The sequence below is a fragment of the Pipistrellus hanaki genome (assembly GCF_964339955.1).
Source record: "Pipistrellus hanaki genome assembly, chromosome: 1".
Classification (NCBI taxonomy): domain Eukaryota; kingdom Metazoa; phylum Chordata; class Mammalia; order Chiroptera; family Vespertilionidae; genus Pipistrellus; species Pipistrellus hanaki.
This window is the reverse complement of record NC_140503.1, coordinates 31,566,885-31,589,723: the sequence shown is the minus strand read 5'-3', so window position 1 is coordinate 31,589,723 and position 22,839 is coordinate 31,566,885. Positions and strand designations below refer to the sequence as shown.

Sequence of the window (22,839 nt, the reverse complement as noted above, 5' to 3'; positions counted from 1 at the left end):
TTGAGTCTTGATTGCTATTGGCCCATTTATGCATGGGCTCATCTCTTAGGCTGGCTAACAGTGAAGCTCAGCCCCAACACAGTGTGTAGGCTTCTGTGCAGGGGCTGATCACACGAAATGGAATTTGCCTCAGCAGGTTTTGGTGCCTGCCAATATCTCCCTGTGGATATTCTGCTTGTGAAACTTATTGGATCCTGCTCTGTTGTTGTCTGAAGCTGGCCAATTGGTGTATTGGTTCTGGGCCTCTTTAGAGGGACTCTGGTGCAGGACAACGTCAGAAACTCTGTGATTGGCCCTGAACAACCTGTTTGGCGATATCAGTGATCCACAGCTTGTAGCTCTCTCTGCTGGGCCTTTGTATATGTGGAAAGGACTAAGCTATGTACCAAGGTGTGCTTTTACTAACCCCGGGCCCAGGAACAGGTCAGGCAAAGAATCAAAGCACTGAGGGTTCTGCCTCTGCCTTCAGGATGTCTTTTAGTCTCTGTCACTTAATGTCCAGCTGTAGTCTTCAGTAGGGAGTAAGCTCCACAGGGTGGGGCAAGAGGAATTCAGTAGGTGGGGCAATTGCTTCTCCCAGGCTAATGCTGCATGGATGGGAAAGGCCTGAAAAGATAGCTTCTACAATATGAAGCAGTGACTCAGCACAGGGATCTTTGTGGCTGTCCCCTCAGCTCTCTCCCTAATGCCACCAAACCAAGACTCTCCTCACACAGCTCTTGTCCACTCTGCCCTCCTTCTGCTGGAGCCCCATGTGAGTAGCTGCAAATGAAATTTTGAGTGATGGCCCTTTAAGTGGGTACCTGCATTTCCAGCTATCTCTCCCTGGCAGAATGAAATCCTATTGCTTTTCACAGCCAGATGTTATGTGGGCACCTTTACCAGTTTGCCTAGTTTGGGTGAACCCCCCACAGATGAGCTATTTTTCTAGAACTTCAGCTGCTGCCTGTGAGCCCCTGGCCAGCCTTTTTGTGCCTCCGTGCTTCCTGCCAGTTTTTATGTGGTTTCCTCTTATTTTCTTTAAAAAAAAAAATTAAAAAAAAAAATTGATTTCAGAGAGGAGGTGGGGGGAGGGAGAGAGAGAATGAGAATGAGAGAGAACCATTGATCAGCTGCCTCCTGCACATCTCACACTAGGGATTGAGCCCACAACCTTATGACCCAATCGGAAATCAAACCATGACCTCCTGGTTTATAGGTCAATGCTCAACCACAGCCATGCTGGCTGGGCTGTGGCTTCCTTTTATAAGGTTTCTCTCCAGCTGGTCTTCAGTTGGTTATTCAGGATGATTTTTTTTTTTTTTGTATTGATATTTTAGTTGCAAATCCAGTTTGGCTTCCACCTAATCTGCCACCATCTTGGAATCTGGATCTGTTCATTTCTGATAGAAAAGTGTTAAAGTCTTCAATATAATAGTCAATTAATCTATTTTTCCTTGTACTTCTTCCAGTTTTGGCCTCACATATTTCAGTGCTCTGTTATTAGGTACATGCACATTAAGGATTGCTGTGTCTTCTTGAATAATGACCCCTTTATTATTATGTAATGCCCTTCTTTGTTTCTGATAACTTTTCTTGTTTTTAAGTTTGTTCTGTCTGAAGTTAATGTTGATAACATTGTTCCTTTTGATTAGTGTTAGCCCAGTATATCTTGTTTCTTTTGATTAGTGTTAGCACAGTATATCTTTCTTCATCCATATACTTTTATTCCGTATGTGTTTTTATATTTAAAGTGGGTTTCTTGTAGACAACATATACTTGGGACTTATTTTTGATCCACTCTGACAATCTCTGTCTTCAACTTTTCCCTTACCATTAGAATTTTTCTTTTTCTCTGTCATATGTATTTGTTGTTATGTATAGTTTACTGAGTACTTATTAAGTGGCAGGCACTAGGGATAGAGAAGAAGTTAGGCCAAATTCCTGCCCCATTCAGTTTGCATACTAGGGTGGTTACAGAAAATGAACACATAAAGAAAGACATAATTTCAGATAATGCTAAGAAAGGAGTATGTGTGGTTCTAACATATCTTCTTGGGCAAGATTATAACTAACTTGAAGACTGCATTCTAAAAGTTGTAAATATTTAAAAGTTATGAATCAAGGTAAATCCTTGGTGCAGTCTTAGTTTCCACTCTTCATCCTGAGTTCCCTGAAGCCTGCATTCTCAAGTCCCAGGGGCTAAAAGAGCTGCTCTCTTCTCTGGCCAGCCTTTCCACTTGCTAGTCTGATTAAGTAGCATGGGTTTGTTGGGGCAGGGCAGGAATAATTGGGTGGTACTTAGATCCATTTTCAACTTCTGTAGTTGGATTTTATTTCCTTTAACTACAAAGATTAAGGGAAATGTATCACTCTCAGTCATCCCAGTCCTGTCCAATCCCCAGAAATCTGGTACAGAGAGGTTGACCTCTTCAGTTCCTTGCTCTTCCAACTCAGGACTTCTAAGTTCTTTCCCATATTGCACTACCCAGAAGAGAGGAGAGAGGGGATGCAGGTATCTGGGAAACCAGTGTAGGCAATCACTTCGGTGGATTTGGGCAGCCACCTTTAACTGGTTAAAGTTTTTATAAGTAGTCACTCTTTCTAGTAGTTCTTGGGCATGAGTTGTGGTAATTTTCTCCTTTTTCCGCATGTACATACGGGGGCACTCTCAGTTTTTCATCCTTTGGCTTGCACTTCTTCAGCTAGCACTTCTCTTTTATAATTTCCATTTGTGTAATTGCTTACTGAACTTTCAAGCTTTCTTACAAGGCTGAAAGGGGAAAAAGTCTTGGTCTTAGTGATTGTAACAGAGGCTTTTCTTGTCCAGGTTTAAGGGTGATACTGGACTGAGAATGGAGGTGACCACAGACTACTCTTTTACATGCCTCTTTGACACTCCTTAACCTGCTACCTCTGAATCCTCCTAGTCCCCAACTCTATTTGTTTTAATTTGTAAATTTGTTTAATTTGGTAAACCAAATTGGTATTCCTTGGAATACCTACATCTGAAAAGTAACTTCAAAATGAAAATGAACATTTTCCCAAGACTTTTTGTAAGATTTTAAATAGCAATGACTAATCTTCCAAGCCTCAAAAAGCTTACCCAAACACCCTCCCTACACCAAAACATAAAAAGGAAAACTATCTACAATCTTGTACATTTGAATACTAGCTTAAAAGTTATATTCTATTTTTCTCTGAACAGGTGTGAAAGTTGTGTGGACTTACTATTTGTGAGAGGAGCTGGAAACTGTCCTGAATGTGGCATTCCTCTTAGAAAGAGCAATTTTAGGGTACAACTCTTTGAAGATCCTACTGTTGACAAGGAGGTTGAGATTCGAAAAAAAGTTCTAAAAATGTAAGTATTAGTGCTTGAATGATCCGTTCCACAAAGAGGATTTTTAAAATAATTATTTCAGTAATTGAGATAATTATTTCCAGATAGAAATGTGGACAGTTTGGCAAGTATAAATTCATCTATGTATTTGTTCAACAATAAGTTTTTAGAGAACTCAGAAATATTAATTATCTAGCCTTTAATAGAGAAGAGTAGATTCTCTTGATTGATGGCTTCACAATTCATTTATTTGCCATTTTTACTTTAATTTAGTTAACAAAATATATATTGAGTACCTACTATGTGCAAACACTGCATTCTACATATTAGACTCTAGGTATAGAATGAGTAAGATAGCCCCTCTCAAAAGCATGGTAACATAGGATAATATAGAAGTAGACAATTTAAAATAGGTAAACCAAAAAATTGAATTATAAATTGAGGAAAACGCTTTGAAGTTAATGGCTGAGTGTTGATGTGGGTCAGTGATATCATATAAGGCCTGAGGGGGTAACATTTAAGTTGAGATCTGAAGGCCATTAGAAAAAATCATATGCTAGCTATGATTTATTTTGATATATAGGATGTCCCAAAAAAATATACACACTTTGAATTATTATAAAGTCACTGTTTATTAACATATAGATTTTCAAAATTTAGAACGATCTATATAAATGAATAATTTTTTTTGTCAATGCCTGTTTTCAAATTGATGACCGTTCTGGTTCAGGCACTTCTGATAATATGAAGCAATGAAATCATTTCGTTTGGTATTAGTGCGCTCTCACTTCATCAACTTTTGCCAGTTTTGACCTGTAAACATTATCTTTTATGCATTTCTATGAAAAAGTCTAATGGATAAATTTTCTTGTTCAAAGCATTTGTCCAGCTTCACCCATTATTTCAAATCAGTTAAATCGGAAAAGGAGTGAAAATTAAATGAATGGATATTAAAGTTTGTATATATTTTTGGGGGGGATACAGGCTGTCCCCCAAAAATGTATACACACTGAATAATTATAAAGACAGTGTTTGTACTTAAACTGTGTTTTCAAAGTTCCAGGAGCATTTTAGGATGATTTTTTTTTTTTTGTTCAAAGCTTTGGCTGGGAAAAACAAACAAACATCAATTGAGCTATCAGCTGTTAAAGTGTGTGTACATGTTTTTGGGACACCCTGTATATTTTTGTATATGTGTATATACCTATATATTCTTTTTCATTTATAGTTTATTTTTTACTCTTTATTAATAGCTTTGGGTTTCATTTTATCTGTTTTATTACAAGCTACCTTATTGTTTTGGAAGTTTAAAGAGTTAATATATATTTAATCTATTATTGTTTTATTTTATTTATTTTGGTTTCAACCTTGGTCACCAGTGTTTTAGCAGCATCTTTCTAGGCACCTAACCAGTTTATCAATGCCCCAAGCTGCTCTTTTATTATTTGAGATTACTTCTAGGAAATACTCTCTCTTAGATTCTTGTTTTTTTCTTTTTCTTATCATTAATGCCTATGGTTTTCCAATTCTTCAGAGGTATCTATAATAATAAAAGGGTAATATGCTAATTAGACCAGACGTCTTCTGAACGTCATTCCAGATGTCTTTCCTGACAAAGCCAGGGCCAGAGGGAAGCCAGCCCAGGTCCCTGGTGCCTGCTTGTAGGCGGAGGAGGGAAGCCCAGATCCCAAGTGCCAGAGGGAAACCAGTGCCAGAAGCCAGGGGAAGGAAGGCCTACTCTTGCACAAATTTTCATGCATTGGGCCTCTAGTATTAATATTTACAAAATTCTTCAGGCTATAACTGACATGAAAAATTGGATTGTATTTTTTGAATTAATTAACTTTTAGCTTTCTGGAAATTAATGAATCTATAAGAAGTAAGCAATATGATTTCCAATGATAGGCTTGTTTAAGCTCATTTTCCATTCTTTCATGATTCAAGTTTCTTTTTCTTTCTCGTGTAAGAAAGAGTTTGTGTTATAACACTTTCTCCTGATTCTACTTCTCTGTAGTCTAACAAATATAGTAGTAAGAACAACATTCTTGGTCTAGTCACAAATCTGGTTGTAAGAAAACAGTCTTTTATATAGTAAACAATCCTTTTCTATGTATCATGTATGAATTAAGTAAGAATAAACAAACTAATTAGATAATATTGAAAGCAAGTAATATGTGATATGTTAAATTTTCCCCCTTTTATAGATACAATAAAAGAGAAGAAGACTTTCCTAGTCTAAGAGAATATAATGATTTCCTGGAAGAAGTAGAAGAAATTGGTTAGTTTTTTATTGCTTATACTTTTGGTGTTCTAATGTGTGCATTTATCTTTCGGATGCCAAGGAGAACATTTAAAAACTCTAACAAGTTTTATTGTGATACCTGATATTTAACTAATTATTCCCTGTTGCACTTAACCATGTTTGTTATGTGAAGGCATACTTAAGTAAAGGATATACTTAAGTAATAAATATTTTATCTTAGGAAAAATATGACAAATACCACTTTTTACCTGGGAAGGAAGGCTGTATCTGTACATGCCATCTATATGTTGGTGATGTATTAGAGTAAACAAAAGGAAAGAATATTCAGATGAAAAAAAACATCCAGGATTTTTAATAACTATGTCCATGGTGACTAAAGCCATATGTTGTTTATCATTTATGCTTCTGTGATACAGTAGTTTCAAAACACTTTGAAGTAGTTGACTAAGTGGAATTCTTTTATTTAGTATTATTCTAGAATCAGAGGTTAAAGTAATCTTAGTGCCTTTTATTTCTGTTATGATTAGTTAAAAGGATGTTTTAATTAAAAGAAAATATTATTTCTGTTTTTTTAAATAAGATTTCAGAGGTGTTAAAAAGTCTGTACGTAGTTGTATATCAGTTAAAAACTAATGTTTTGGAGGAACCAAGATGGTGGCCTAAGTAAACGCCTGTACTTGCTGCCTCCCACAACCATATAAAAATTACAACTAAAATACAGAACTACAGTCATCCAGAACTGCGGGAAAGCTGGCTGAGAGGAAGTACTGCAATTAGAGAAGTAAAGAAGAAAGCACACTGAATTGGTAGGAGGTGCAGGTGCACGGAATGGGCTGGGGTGGTCCAGCACCTGGGTGTACCGCTTTTTAAATCGGGAGGGAGATTGCCTCTTTGGAGGCCGCCTGGAGGAACAAGGAGTCCCAGCCCTACACCAGATCCCCAACCCAGGGTTCAGAGCTGGGGAAAGAACTCCCTACGGGCAGTAAGAACTACAGACTGTAACAACCAGTGTGGATTGGGACTGAGTGACACACAGGCTGCTAGAGACCCAGCTCCTCCTTAAAGGCCGGTACCATGAACTGAATTTACCAGCTCCCACTTGCTCTGAGCTCCGGGCTTTCCTTCCCCTGGCTGCCAGCACCGCCTTCAGTCTGGACCAGAGCCGCTTTTCCACCTTCCCATGCTGCCCGGAGGCCCGGAGTGGCTGGAGCGGTGTGGAATGCCTGTGTTATTGCCATGGCGATGGCGCAAGTGTCCTGCCCCACCCCTAGTTGCTCCCTGTGTGTGTATGCAAATTAACCTGGCATCTTTGTTGGGTTAATTTGCATACTCCTGATTGGCTGGTGGGTGTCACGAAAATACGGTCAATTTGCAACTTATTCTGATTAGTGTAGATTTTCTGAACTTCAGTTCAATTTTGCAAATATTAACTGTTCTATGTGAATTGCTTCACTTGCTGGAGTTATGATTTTTTGCCTTCAGTAAATTCAGACTCTAAAGGGGGAGATAATTATGTAAACTAATTACTATAATGTGAAAGTAAGAATTTATAAAGTGTTATGGAATACAGATAAAACAGTTCCACATTTAGGAAATACAGTTATAGTTTGATCTTAAAAGATGAATAGGAGTTTAACAGGTAGAAAGAGGATGGAAGAACCTTTATAGCAAAAACAAAGTCACGGGAGATACAGGGTTTTGAGCATATTGGAGAATAAGCATGTAATCTGCTATAGGTAGCTAGAACTGGCGAATGACTAGAAATGAGGCTTGAAAAACAGACTAGGCTGTCAGCTAAGCTGTCAGGGTAAGAATTTATTCTATGACCAGTAGTGAGCCAATGGGACAGTGTTGTAGTAGTATGGAATAATGACAGGAGATACTCAAGGCTTGGTAATAATTTTTAAAAGACCATTCCAATAATTTGGATGAGAAATCATCAGAGCTTGGAGTAGGTAGCAGGGGTGATAGATAAAGGGGGTGTTTTAGAGATAGAATATTCCAGGGACTAATTTGATGTAAGAATGAGCAGGAAGGGTAAATTAGAATAATCTGACCTTGAGCAGTTGTATGGTATTCATCAGGAAAATAAAAGCTGGAGAATAGGCAGTATTTCTTTTTGTTTTATTTTGTTGGGTGGAAAGTATAGAAATGAAGGATATACTAGTTTAGCCTTTTTAGGGTGTGGCTCCACCATTAGTTGTGTGTCATTCTGATTGTTGTATACATAAACTTCCTTTAAAAATCTTGTTTCAAATGCTGTTTACATTGTGTTTTATTTTGCTTTCAAAGATGGTTAGTTAGGCCTGGCTGGTGTGGCTCTGTGGTTGGGCATCTACCCTCTCCCTCCACCTCCCACTCCCAAATAAAAGTTCACAGGGTTTGATTCCTCCTCAGGGCACTTGCTGGGCTTCAGGCTCTATCCTCATTAGGGGGTATGCAGGAGGCAGCTGGTGGATGATGTTTCTCTCTCATTAATGTTTCTATCTCTTTATCCCTTCCCCTTCCTCTCTCTAAAATTCACTAAAAATATATTTTTTAAAAAAAGATGATTAGTTAGATGTTTGCTATATCTGTATTGGCTATCTCTGTGTTAATCAAAAGTATAAAATGTTAATTTTTAAATTGAATTTATTGGGGTGGGTGACATTGATTAATAAAGTTATATAGGTTTCAAGTGTACTATTCTATAATACATCATCTGAGCATTGTATTGTTTGTTCACCACCCAAAGTCAGGTCTCCTTTCGTCACCATTTATCCCTCCTTTACCCTTTTCTACCTCCCTTTTCCCTCTGGTAATCACCATACTTAAAATGTTTATAGGAACTTCTAAGTGCCTGATTGAGCTGTGTTTATACTATTCATATAATAATTTTTATAACTCTAAGAGAAATAGACTTTTTATCTCTATTTTATATATGGAGACAAGGTGGAGAGGGTTTAAGTATTGTGCCCAAGATTACATTGCTAGTAAATAATGGTACCAAAGTTTAAACATAAGTTTTCCTGACTCTCAGAAACCATGAAAGTGCTGGGTAGTATTTGAGAGTAGTTAATAGTGTTGAATCTAAAACATTGGTTGTCGATTGGTGGAATAGTGGGAAATAAGAGGGAAAAAAGTATAGATTGTTGCCATATTTTGAAGGCTCTTATGTTTGAACTTGATCTTATAAGTAGAAGGGTTTCCTTTAAGATGCTAAGGCTAGAGTGAGTAATAGAGTTGTTAGTGTGGCTAAGGAATCAGTGTTTGAGAATTTATAAATGGGGGATTGGTCATTTTATGTAAATTTCATTGTGAAGAAAAAATTTTAAATAGTAGAATTTGAATAATTGCGTAAAATTGAAGGGCACACATGAAGATGAACTTTCTTATAGCATTAACAATAGTTTCTTTTCTGTGGTTATGACAATCTAAGCATAAAAATTCTTGTTCTTTTTGGCCCCAGGGATTATCTCAAAGGTTTGTTCTTAGTTTCATAATAAACAGATTATTCTTTTGGTTCAGGGTATTGCTTATTTTGAAAGGGTGAGAAAGTCCTAAGGGCTTTAATTATAAATTTTGGATGTCAAAAAGACTTGAAAATTGTACTTAAATAACATTAAATCTTTCAGAAAATACAATACGATTTTGTTGGCTTTTAATACTTGACTAAAAGCAGGTCAACATCTGAGCTACACCAGTATTCAGATAAAAAGACAAATGATTGTATAGAAATTTATCTCCTATTTCTTTTTCTTTAAGGCTATTATACCAACCTGATTCATTGTAGCATGAATGAAACTTGCTTCATTTGAAAAGTTTTTAAAATCTACTTTTGTGAGGTTTTTGTTCTTGTTTTTAAAGGGAGAGATTTGTATTATTTATGATTATGATTCACATCTGTTATATTGCTATTAACTTTGCTTTCTAAATTAAAAATGAAATAAATTGGTTATTTTAGTTTATTAGAATTCATCAAAGTTTTTAATAAGCATAAATGAAAGAAATGATATATAAACAGATAATTTAACTTAGAATTTCACTTTACCTATTTCTGGGTTCTACTAAATGAAAAGTTTAAATCATTTGTACACTGTCTAGCTTTCTGGTAAAGTGATTTTTTATCTTTTACTAGAGGCCCAGTGCATGAATTTATGCATGGGTGGGGTCCTTTATGAGGTCCCTCAGCCTGGCTGGCAATCAGGGCCTATAGCAGGGAGGGGGGCTGCTGGCCTGGGGGAGAAACTAAGGGAGGTTGGCTGATCTGGGGGAGGGGCTGTGGGAGGGGCCTGGCCAGTTGTAGGAGGTGGGCTGGCTGAGGGAGGTTGGCTGTGGGAGCACACTGACCACCAGGGGGCAGCTCCTGCAATGAGCGTCTGCCCCTGGTGGTCAGTGTGCATTATAGCAACCATTTGACTGGTTGTTTGGTCGTAAAGGCTTTTATATATACTAAAGGCCTAGTGCACGAATTTGTGCATCAGTGGAGTCCCTTGGCTTGGCCTGCAGGATCCACCAGTTTTGGCCCTCCGACATCTGGCTTAGGGGATATCCAAGGGCTGAAACTGGCCCTCCGACAATCCCCCAAAGGGTCCTGGATTGCGAGAGGGTGCAGGCCAGGCCAAGGGATCCCAGTGGTGCAGGATTGGGGCCGGGGAGCGATTTGGGAGGTTGGCAAGCCTGGGAGGGACCGTGTGAGGGCTCCAGGGCATGTCTGGCCAATCTCGCTCAGTCCTGATCAGCCAGACCTCAGCAGCAAGCTAACCTATTGGTCGATTGTCTGCTCCCTGGTGGTCAATGCATGTTATAGCGAGTGGTTGAGCGGCCTTAGCATATCATTAGCATATTATGCTTTGATTGGTTGAACGAACGGCCTGACGACTGGACACTTAGCATATTAGGCTTTTACATTCTATTGTAGTAGAGTTCAACATAGGATATCGATTTGATTACCTTTTCTTCTCAGTAGATTCATAACATAAGAAACCAAATTTATTTTTGTAATTTTACATCTGCTTATTATGCCAACTGTGTCATTCAATTCTGTAATTATAAAGGTCATTTTAATTTAATCTATAAAAATAATTGTATATGTTAGCATTGGTTTATTTCTTTTTTTCCTTTCATGATAAGTCAACAAATATTTCTTGAGCTCTTAACAAATGGGAAAGTTTTCCCCACCTCCATTTTTAATAGACTTTATTTTTTAGATCAGTTTTAGATTCATAGCAAAATTTAGCAAAGAATACAGAATTCTTACATACACCCTGCTCCACATATGCAGAGACTCCTTCACTGTAAGCATCTCTCACCAGAGTGGTAAATTTATTATAGTTGATGAACCCACATTGATATATAATTATCATCCAAAGTCCATAGTTCACATTAGGGTTTATTCTTGGTGGTGTACATTGTATGGGTTTTGTATAATATTTTATGTATAAGAGAGTATATATTCACCAATATAGCCTTAACATTCTCTGTGTTTTTTGCCTTTTGTCCCTCTTTTCCTCCTTCCATCCAATGTCTGGCAAAAAAACTTTCTTTTACTGTCTCCATAATTTTGTTTTCTTCAGTGTGTCATATAGTTGGAGTCATACTGTATGTAGTTTTCTCAAGCTTCTTTTGCTTAGTAATATATATTTAAGGTTTCCCCATGTCTTTTCATGGATTGATATTCATTTCTTTTTCATGCTTGAATAATATCCCCTTTTCTGTATGTACTACATCATTTATTCATTCACCTACTGAAGGACACCTTTGTTGCTTCCATGTTTTGGTAATTATGAGTAAAACTGTTGTGAATATTTGTGTGCAGGTTTTTGTGTAGACAAAGTTTTTAATACCATTGGATAAATACCAAAGCATGCAATTATGGGATTGTACTGTCTTCGCAAAGTGGCTATGCCATCTTATATTCTCACTGCAATGAATCAGGATTCTTTTTGTTCAGCATCCTTGCCAGCAGTTGTTGTTATTAGTATTTTGGATTTTGGCCATCCTAATGGGTGTGTACTGGAAGTTTTTAATTTAAGTACTGGGAGTGTTAAAGACATATCAGACCTAGTATCTGCCCACAAGTAACACTGTAGGTCAAATAGATGTGTACATTGAAAATAATTATAAGTACAACCAGAATGATGTTAGATAATGTATTGTGGGCATTTGGGGATGGAGAGATTGTACCTGCAAAGTGAATTATAAGGAAGACCTGGGGATTATATTGGGTATAGAAAGATGAGCCAGATATGGATATCCACAATTGTTCTGGGTTAAGATTGGTACTAAGAAGGGCCCTTTGATCGTGGGCATGGAGGTAGGAAAGTGTTGGGCAGAGGAATAGCTGAACTAGACTGAAAGTGGTTTTTAGGCATTGAGAGAAGCAATACAACTAATATTGTAGATAAGGTTCAGGCTTTGGAATCAGCATACTTTAAAATCCAGGTTCCAACATTTATTAGCTGTATACGTTGGTCATAGTTAATATATTTATAGCTTATTTGTAAAGTGTACCTATCTCATAAGGTTATTAGGAGGATTAACATGATGTAATTAGGTAAAATGCTGGATATAGTACCAGTCATATGTATTTCATAGATGTTTGATACACACACAAAAACACATACAAGTGTACTACGGAGTGTATTCTTTAAGCAACATTTTGAGAAGGAATTCATTTAAGCAGACAAAAGAAGGAAAGCCACACTGGTTGGAATTCCTGGGTCTCTCCTTTGCTTCTCTCTCCTACCTTGCTTCTTGAAGAGGATCTGAGGAATCTGCAGAACTCACAAAGCACAGAGGGAAAAGGAATTTGAGAGATTTAGATTAAATTTTTTCAAGGCATGATAGATGCAGAAGCAATGAGTGAACTTAGTGACTCATGACTGAATAACATAATCATAACTTTATTTTAGAAGGGTTAATTGGTAGTTGATTCCATTAAAAGGAAGGACAGTTTCTTTAATAAGCATTAAAAAAAAAACTAGCACAGTGCTAAATTTTATTTAATGAATAGCACAAGGATACTTTTTGATTTGCTATTATCACTTGACTAGAGGCCTAGTGCATGAAATTTGTGCATGGGGGGGAGGGGGAAGGAATGGACGGACCCAGCCTGTGCCCTCTCACAATCCAGGACCCCTTGGGTAGGGTCTTTAGGCTTGGCTGACGATCATGGCCTGTTGAAGCTTTCCTTCCCCTGGCTGCCAGCAGCTGGCCCTGCCCCTGCCCCTGCCACTGCCACTGCTTGCCATCTGTGTGGCACTGTCCCATTCTTCCCCACCACTTGTCACCTCCCTCTGCAGGCAACAGGCATGGGGTGCAATCACTTGGTTGACCTGGGCCTCCCTCTGCAGGGTGATCGCTGGCCTGCCCCACACACCCACCACAGTGTTGCTGGCTGTTGGCCTAGGCCTTCCTCTTTGGGACAATTGATCATAGAGTCCGCCCACCTCACTCCACTAATCGTATCGCACCTGCCTTGGCTGGCCTGGTGTCAGTGCGTGTCATAGCATGGTGGCCCAGAAGGTCGTCCGGACAGTTCTGCTGTTTGGTTGTTAGTCGATTTGCATATTTCACTTTTATTATTATAGATTACATAGTGTTTTGTATTAGTACTCTAATTTCATTTGTGTAGGAGTGACCTCCCTATTAAAACTGTCTTTGAAAACAGGAAATATGCTCACAATGTTTGGAATCTAATAGATAATAATTAAATTATTTTCTCTTTCTTTCTCTTATGTCTGGATGATACAGAGATTGTATTAAATATGACCATTGACTGCAAGATGAAGTACAAAGTATTGAATGCTATGTAAACTTCATGGAAAAGTATTTGGGTAGACCTTAAATATTGAGTATATTTTCAGTAGTAAGGAAGGGTGATCAGGAATGCTAGACAGAATAGTGTGATGAAAGGAATTGGAGCAGGAAGTGTTGGGACATTTGGGAAATGCAGAGTTTTCTAGTTTCAAGAGTGGCCTTTATGAAGGAGAGATAAAAGAATAGTTATAGCCAGATTGTTAGTTTGGGTTATAGCCAGTAGTTGTAGCCAGAAATGTTCTGAATTCTAAATGTTTTTTTCCCCCCTAGTAAAATAAGGGATGGCAGACAATGGTAGAGGTAGGAGGTGATATGAGTATGCTTCAGAAATATAGTGTGGCATAATTGTATATTATGGATGGGATTAGGATATAGGTTAAGATACAAAGATCCCGGAGAAAGGAAGTTAAGTCAGAGATTATTATAAATTTTCAAGGAGAAATTAGATCCTGTTTTGGTCATTTGTCAGGGCAGTTTTAAAGAGACTTTGGTGACAGAATCTGTAGGATTTGGCAAATGTTGCTTGTAGAATACAAAGGAGAGTGGATTAATTTAATGAAGTGTTAAGTTTTGGCATTTTAGCATGATAGTCCCATCATTAACAGATAAAGAATTTACAAGAAGGAGCAAATTTGAATATAATTATGTGTTTGGTTTTCTAAAATGTACTTTGAGTTAGTGTCAATTCCTGGCATTTATTTGTTTGAAACTGGGAAGTGATGAGATTGCCCAGAGAACATTGAGGGAGGAAAGAGTGCAAAAAACAGAATCATATAGCTTAGAGAACAAGAAGAGCCAGAGATGAAAACAAATGAGTACTTTGAGTAGTAGTAGGAAGATTAGAAGAATATATTAGCAAATCAATCAAGAGAATGAAGTGCCTGAGGGGAAAAAAAAAGTGAATAAAGAATTAAGTAGGCATAGATGTTGAGGATGGTGGAGGTTGTGATTTGATGGGTTAGTGCACATGTGTCAAACACAAGGCCCGCGGGCCAAATCCAGCCCGCCAGGCCTTGCAATGTGGCCCGTACCGCGCTGTCATCACTGCACTCCGCTGTCAGTTTATGACATTGTCAGTTTATGACTGTTCAGTAAACCATTCGGCCCGCGATTTAGGCTGGATTTTAGATTTTGGCCCCTTCTCTGATTGAGTTCGACACCCCTAGGTTAGTGGATGGCCTGTTAAGTACAGAGAGTATGTTGTGAGTGGTTGGAAAAGGTTATAGAATCAGACCATATCATCTAATGGATCGCAGTTGCCTTTGTGAAGGCCAATGCTAGTTTGGAGCCACCTTTTCTGTTTTGTGTTGGGGTCAAAATATGACTTATGGAGAATGCCCTACATTGCATCCTCGCTAGATTCCCAGGTTTACCACAATTATTACTTTTCTACTTTGTGATAAAAAAAAAAGATGGAAAGGTAGCTAGAGGGCTATTATTTATCATTTTCTTTGTTTCTCCCAGAGTTATTAAATTGTATATAATAGAATTGAGAATTGCTTTTATTTTTCTACATACCTAAATGAGCCTGAATTTTCAACATTGATTATGATAAATTGATGTTCTGAAGTAAGTTGGCCTTTTGGGGAAATAAAAAAAATGGATGAGAATGGTCTTTTGAGTATGTTTGATAGTCTTAATAAAGTCGGTAGCCTTGTGTTGGGCCTCCAGTATTTTTAAATTTGATAGGACTCTAGAATCCCAAAATCTAGAAACTATATGAGATGATTGTTAGTTAAAAGAAGGAGTGAGATGGGGAAGGAACTTGTAGGAACACAAAATATATTTAGTGCAGATCAAACCTTTTTATAGGATAAACAGCAGGAAGCAGTGGTTAGTAATTGGAGAAGGGGTAGAAAGACTAATAATGGATAGAGAAAGATTACAGAGGAAGCCAAGGGAGATCTGAATTGAATTATGGAACAGGAGAGTCTAAATGATTTGGATCCTTCTTGACAGGTTGGTGCAAAAACACTAAGTGGTGGAATATTGGGGTGGTACTTTATAATGTGAACTTATATATGCCAAAGAGGTGTTTTTCTTATTCAGAGTATTATAGCAACCTTTTGATTTATATATATATATATATATATATATATATATATATATATATATGAACTTAGAAGGTATAAAGGCATTTATAATTCAAATTATTTTGAGTTGGAATTTTAAACAGGCAGATCTAATTAACAGAAAATTTATCAACTATGGTAACATTTCAGCAGCTTCTCTTACCAAATTATTTCAATTTTAAGTTTTGGTGCCAGTTTATCCTTTACATTGTCTATTAAGTTTCAACTCCTGTTTATTTCATATTTTTCCAGAGCTAGAATAGATGGAAAATAATTCAAGCTTGTGACTCTCCATGTTGGAGACCACTAGAATGTCAATAAAACCTGTTTTTAAAAAATAAATTATATATAAGTATATGATTTTTAAAATCCTTTTTTTTTTGTTTTTTTGTTTTGTTTTGTTTCTGGACCACAGCTTCTTTTGACTATTGACTCTAACCAGTACAGTAAATTCCAGACTTATTCTTTTTTTCTTTAAAAGTTTTAAGCATTCTTTTATATGCTTCTAAAGTTAAAGTGGGGACTATAAAAATCAAATTTAATATGGTTATGGCACAAACATATTTTGTGATAGTCTGACACGTCCCTTATATTTGGCTCAGAAAACATAATTGCTGAACTATTAGTCTAGTCTCTAAAATAGATAGTAGGTAAAAAGATATAAATAGAGCTATAAGGAGTGATAACCTGATTGAATTAAGTTACTGTGAAAATTTGTTTTTTACATATGCAAGATATATACTAAAACTATATTTCATGTCATTTCCTTTCTGTTGTAGTTTTCAACTTGACCAACAATGTGGATTTGGACAATACCAAAAAGAAAATGGAGATATACCAAAAGGAAAACAAAGATGTCATTCAGAAAAACAAATTAAAGCTGGTTAGTTGCTAAGTATTTTCTTGTTCTTTTATTTTAGAAATGAATGCTTCTACATGATCTTTAAAAAAGCTATCATTCTCTAAAAGTAATATTTGTAAAGAATTTAGCTGTAATTTAGACCAGAAATACTAATAAATGTATATATCTATAACAATAAATGTGTAATATGCTAATTAGACCAGATGTCCTTCCGGATGTCCTTCTGGACAACCATCTGGGGGAAGCTGGGGCTACAAGGGGCCAAGGCATGCTGTGGCGACTGTGAAGGCTGAGCCCCTTGTACGAATTACGTGCATTGGCCCTCTAATAAGCATATACCAGTAAGTAGGAGGCACACATTACTGTAGCAAAAACAATTTTGGTGGGATTATTAAAATATATTCTTTAATGTTAAAAGAATTGTATGCATGCAGAGATTTAATTGTCTAGCTTATGCAGATTAGTATAATTTGGCTTTCTAGTTTTGGGGGAAAGAGTTAATTATTTTTGAGTTACTTAATTAGGAATTTGTAATTATCGGTAAAATTGGAAAAAGTATATTTAGATCACATAGCTTGTATTTTTATCTTGAGTTAGAGGACTTCCTCCTTATAGATAAAGCCCTCAAGTGGTACCTCGGACATGGACTAACTTACATGGCTAATGTCTTTTTACTAAACTGAGGTAGCAACTTGCCTTTCATGTTTCTGTGAATGCTGAAGTCTCACTGTTGCAGAAGCAACAGAGTTGTATCAAAGAAGAAAAGAAAAAAGGCAATCTCTTGCATGATTAGGCTCATAAAATGACCCATTTCTGCCATAGAGAAACTATTACTGAGTTGTCTGCTAAGGATATCTTATGTTTCATGGAGCTGTTACCTAACATCAATCAATGTGAGTGTGAGAAACTGAATAAAGGGGTTTTAATCTTGAAATAGAGTATTAGTGAAGATTAACTTAATTTTTACTTTCACTTTTCTGGATTCTCATGAGCAGGAGAGATTGCAGTGTAAGAATGTGTTTCAATTTAGCACAAAAATATTTAGTTCAATAAACATTTGTTCAATATCTGCTAGGCTATGTTGTACAAAGATGAATAAGAACCCTATTTTCTAGGGATCAGGTAATTTCACTATATAATGTCATAAGCACATGGATACCTAACCCATTCTGGGAAAATTGGGAAAGGTATTCCAGGCAAGGTCATGCTTATGAAGCCTTGAAGGACAAGTAGAATTTAGCAAGATGAAGAAGATGGGACAAGGGCGAGGGAAAGGAGGCTGCCACAAGAAAGTTCCAGGCAGAATGAAATCATGAGCAAAGGTAAGAAAGCATGGATAATCACGGAGAGTTCTAGGAGTTGTCTATAGTTCTGTATTGCCAAAATGAGAGAGAGAGAGAGAGAGAGAGAGAGAGAGAGAGAAAGAGGGGGGGAGGGGAGGGGAGGGGAGGGGAGGGGGAGTAAGGGGAGGGGAAGGGAGAGGAGAGGAGAGAAGAGAAGAGAAGAGAAGAGAAGAGAAGAGAAGAGAAGAGAAGAGAAGAGAAGAGAAGAGATAGAGAGGGGGAGAGAGAGAGAGAGAGAGAGAAGTTGGAGAAGTGAAAGGGCCTAGGTCACCTAAGACCTTAATGTATTGTGAGGATTAATTTGGGCTTATATGGAACAGTTTTTTCTATGTTTTAGCAGGTAAATCTTTTTTTTTTTTTTTTTTTTTTTTTTTTTTTTTTTTAACGAAAGCTTGCTCAGCATATTTTGGTTGAAATGATGATGATGCAGGAGAGATAGGCTGGATTCTCATCTGCTCAGTCTTTACTATAGTGTATCTTAAGGCATTTTATTAGGGAATTCCCAGGATTCCTTAGAGTACTGTTATAAGAACCTGACTATTGATGATTGTCATTGAAGAGTTTTTAGCAAGGTGATAATAAGGCATTTTATTAGGATATGTTTAATGGTATTGTCCTTATTAGGATACTATGTTTAATTTTAGTGGAGGTTGAATTTGAGAGAGTTAAGTCTGGAGTTCAGGAAGTTATTGAAGTCATTAGTGAGTTCAGAGATCACTTAAACAGCAATGGAGAAGTAAGGATGAATTAAAGAAATATTTTGAGTTTAAAATAGCAAATTCTATTGATGGATTGAAGTGGCTGGTGAATGCAAAGAAAATTGATTGGATAAGGCAGCACTAATAGGAAGAACACAGAGACTTTTAGTCTTTCAATTTGCTTCCCTTCTCTTACTCTAATACCTTCTTCATTGTCTGCCTCCATGTTTGATTTTTAATGATGATTATTTTCCCAGTTACTCAATCAGCTAGCTTGCCAACCAATATTTATTGAGGCCTACTATGCACTAAATAACTCATATATTCTATTTCAGTGAGAAAATAGAGTCTACCAGTTCTTCATTACCAAAGCTGATAAACTCTTTATGAGTCTGAATCTCATTTGGCCTGTAGTCAATATTTGTTTCATGAGTTGTTTCTTGGTGTTGAAACTTTTCCTTAACTTTTCTGGCGCTTCTAGTCATCTTTCTAAATTCTCCTCCTTATCTTACTGTTCTCACTTTTCTCTTTCTTCCTCTTCATAGACTTCTCTTTCCTTCCTGTCTCTTAAACACAGTCTCCTCTTAGTGCTTCTCTTTATGATTACTCTTTACACCGATTACTCTCAAATGTTTCTGCAGTCCATTAGTTTTCTCCTGAGCTCCTAGGATTATATTATGTAATATGCTCATATATCTATAAATGGTAAATAGACATTTCTTTTTGGATGTATTCTGGGCAGTTGTAATTCAGCATTCCAGAACTGAACATTTTAATCTTCACAGTCACTTATTTTTCCTATTATGTCCTTTTTCCAGTTGTTCAAGGCATATCTGCTCAGACTTCATGTTGGTCTCTCCTTATCATTTTTCTTTAAAAAAAAATGTTTTTATTGATTTCAGAGGGGAAGGGAAAGGGAGAAAGAGAGAGAAACATTAATGAGGAGAGATAATCATTGATTGGCTGCCTCCTATAACACCCCACACTGTGGATCGAGCCTGCAACACAGGCATGTGCCCTGTCCGGGAATTGAACCTGGGACCTCCTGGTTCATAGTTCAATGCTCAACCATTGAACCATGCCTGCCGGGCTCTCCTTATCATTTTTCAAACCTAATTCCCCTTCTGATTTTATCATTGTTTAGGGCCCTCATAATTTCTTACCTGGGTTATTGAAATATTTTTCTAATTAGTCTTCCTGTCTTTAGTTTTGAACCCCATTGAGACATCTTTCTAAATTCATTCAAATTTTCTTAATTCTTGCCACTTGCCTTAGTGTGGCACAAATTCCCTTAGTATGGTATGATACACCTTTCATGTTCTGCTCTCTGCTTGCCTGTCTAGCTTTATCTAGAACTGTTTCCCATTTTCACACCTCATGATTTGGCCATAACAATCAAACATTTCATCTTTATTCATGACTTTGCAGCTTTGTTTTTCTGTCTAAATGGCTATTCCAATCTCTAATGGGGGTAAATACCTATTGTCTGAAGTCTTAGCTCATCTTACATATAATAGTTTTTTAGGACTGTTGGAACAAATTACCACAAACAGGGTGGCTTATAGCAACAGGAATTTATTCCTTCACAATTTAGGAGGCTAGAAGTCTGGAATGAAGGTGTCATCAGGGCCATGTTCTTTCTGAAACCACAGGGAAGTGTCCTTTTTTGCCTCTTCTAGCTTTTGGTGGTTGCCAGCAACCTTGGGCACCACTCTGATCTCTTCCTCTGTCTTCCCATGACCTTCTCTTCTGCATGTACACGTCCAGATTTCCAGTTGACCTTAACTTGTTTACATCTGCAATGACCCTGTGTTGAAATAAGATCACATTTGCAGGTACCAGGGGTAAGGCTTCAATGTAAGGGAACCCTAGTGCACTGTTGGTGGGAATGCAGGTTGGTGCAACCACTATGGAAAATAGTGAGAAGTTTCCTCAAAAAGCTAAAAATGGAACTACCTTATGACCCAGTGATTCCACTTCTGGGAATATATTTGAAGAAACCTGAAACACTAATTTGAAAGAATATATGCAACCCTGTGTTCATTACATCATTAATTACAATAGCAAAGATATGGAAGCAACCCAGTTGCCCAGCAGTAGATGAGTGGATAAAAGAGCTGTTAACCATATATACAATGGAATACTATTTGGCCATAAAAAGGAATGAAAACCTTTTTTTTGCAACAGCATAGATGGACCTAGTAGGGTGTTATACTCAGTGAAATGAGTCAGAGAAGACAAATACCATATGATTTCACTAATATGTGGACTCTAAAGAACAAAACAAACAAGAAATCATGATTTCAGTAGTAGGAATTGCCAGAGGGAGTTTTCAGCTTTCTTCCTGGGGAAACATTATGATGTTGAACCTCAAAGTGATTGAAATTTGATGCAGGGGAGCCCTTAAATATGGATGCTTCTCTTCTTAACTTTCCTAGGCCTCTCTGAACTCACTGACTTATATATCGGGGAGAACCTGGGATGCTTTTTTGGAATGCCATTGAACCACTGGATTCATTGTTCTAATTACTCTCTACACCATTTCTAATCTACTCCTGAGGTGCTTTCACACAGTATATTTCTGTGACTTTTTGATCTGCCAAAAGCCTGCAGCCATTTAAAAAGCAAGGGAGGAAGATATACAAATGGCCCAGGAGAGAGGCCACATGCCTTTCAGAAGTCCCAGAAGTATAAAATTTCAGCTAGTCTTTTGAAATGCTTGTCCTAGCAGGACCTGGTGACTAGAGTGGGTATTTGAAGAAGATGGTTTGATTTCCACTGTGAGACACTATGAAAAAAACACACAGATATTTAAAACTGGGAAAAAAAAAGACTTCAATGTATATTTTTGTTGGGTTTTTTTTTGGAGGGAAGTTTATTTTATGCATGAAATAAAAATATCCAATATTGTTTAAAATTTTATCAATATATAAAAAAACCTAAGCGACCATCCGACCAATAGCTATGATGTGCAATGACCACTAGTGGGCAGATGCTCAATGCAGGAGCTGCCAACCTGCAGTGACTTGGCAGCTGTGGTTCTTGGGTAACTCACTCGGAACCAGAGAGGAGGGAGCCTGATTCCAGGGTGCGACACCCAAGAACTGCTTTCTTGTAATCCAGGACCCCTCGGGGGATGTCTGAGAGCCAGTTTAGGCCTGATCCCAGCAGACTAGGCCAAGGGACATGAACTGGGCCTCTAGTTTTACATAAAAGTATACTCTTGTCTGAGGTCTCTGTTAATTTTGATATTATGTTGGTGATCCCCAAACCTATAATGCTCCCTCTCCCCATTCTATATCGTGTGACTCAATGGTTGAGCATCAACCTATGAACCAGGAGGTCTAAGTTCGATTCCCAGTTAGGGCACATGCCTGGGTTTTGGGCTTGATTTCCAATGAGGGGCTTGCAGGAGGCAGTGATCAATGATTCTCTCTCAAGATTGATGTTTCTATCACTATCTCCCTCTCCCTTCCTCTCCGAAATCAATAAAAATAAATTTAAAAACACACAGAACAAAACAAAACAAAAAACACTACAACATTTTAAAGAGTAAGAGTCAAGGTTTTAAAATAAAGCCATTCAGATTTGTCCTTTTATTTTTTATTCATAAGACTTAAAGAGGAAAGACTTGGTGTAATGCTGCATTAGGCATAGTATGAGTTAGGTTTGGGATAGATTTCAGAGCCTATAAGTAATTAATACTTCTAAAGAACATTATAAAAGGTGAAGGAGTAGACCTGGAGTTAATTCTATATACATATTAGCTTTGAAATTAGAATTTTTCAGTCCATAAAGAGGACTCTTGACATTTACATGCCTTTATTAGAAAATAAATGCATTAAAAAAAACTTACCTTAATGAGTGGTGGTTTTTTTTGTTTGTTTTTTTTGAATTCTAGCATCAAAAAGTCTTATTTTAGCTTGGGAAAAACAAGCTAAGTGCTATGATAAGTTTTCATTATCTTTTATGTTTGAGAAATTGTTGCTATTAAATAAGCTCATCTTAAATAGAGTATGTCAGTCCATAGTTCTGTATAAAGATTGTCTGTTTGTTGTTTTATTTTTTATTTTGTTTTGTTTTCCTTGTTAAATCTCGTAAAATGAATGCTTGAAACTGTCTCTAATCATTATAAATAAATTAACCAATTATTAAGTACAGTTCCTGCAATTCTGCAACTTGCCTCAATGTACTTTGCTTAGGTGTTTGTTTAGTGCTACATGTCATTTTCTTTAATAGTAATACATCCATATGAAATAAAATGAATTTTAGTTCCTTTAAAGTGGAATTGCTACACTATCTATATATATAAAGAGCTAGGATTGTAACATCCCAAATGACTGAAGGCTTGACTGAATGCCAGGCTGTGTGCATAGTAGGCAAGAGGGCTGAACTGCTGACCTCTCGGAGAGAAAGAGAGGTGGGGCTGATCAGCAGTGGCATTGGCTGCTGACAAGCCGGAAGAGAGAAGTAAAGTGATCA

At 37.2% G+C, this 22,839-nt stretch overlaps 1 protein-coding gene across 1 annotated transcript in view; it reads left to right on the top strand.

The window, feature by feature from the left end:
• The window catches only part of MNAT1 (MNAT1 component of CDK activating kinase), a 150,799-nt gene that overhangs the window by 36,884 nt on the left and 91,076 nt on the right, over window positions 1-22,839 (top strand). The window contains exons 2-4 of the mRNA XM_084883279.1: window positions 3,188-3,340; window positions 5,524-5,597; window positions 16,234-16,337. Coding sequence (XP_084739405.1) covers window positions 3,188-3,340; window positions 5,524-5,597; window positions 16,234-16,337 — 331 coding nt within the window. The remainder of the gene's footprint in view (window positions 1-3,187; window positions 3,341-5,523; window positions 5,598-16,233; window positions 16,338-22,839) is intronic.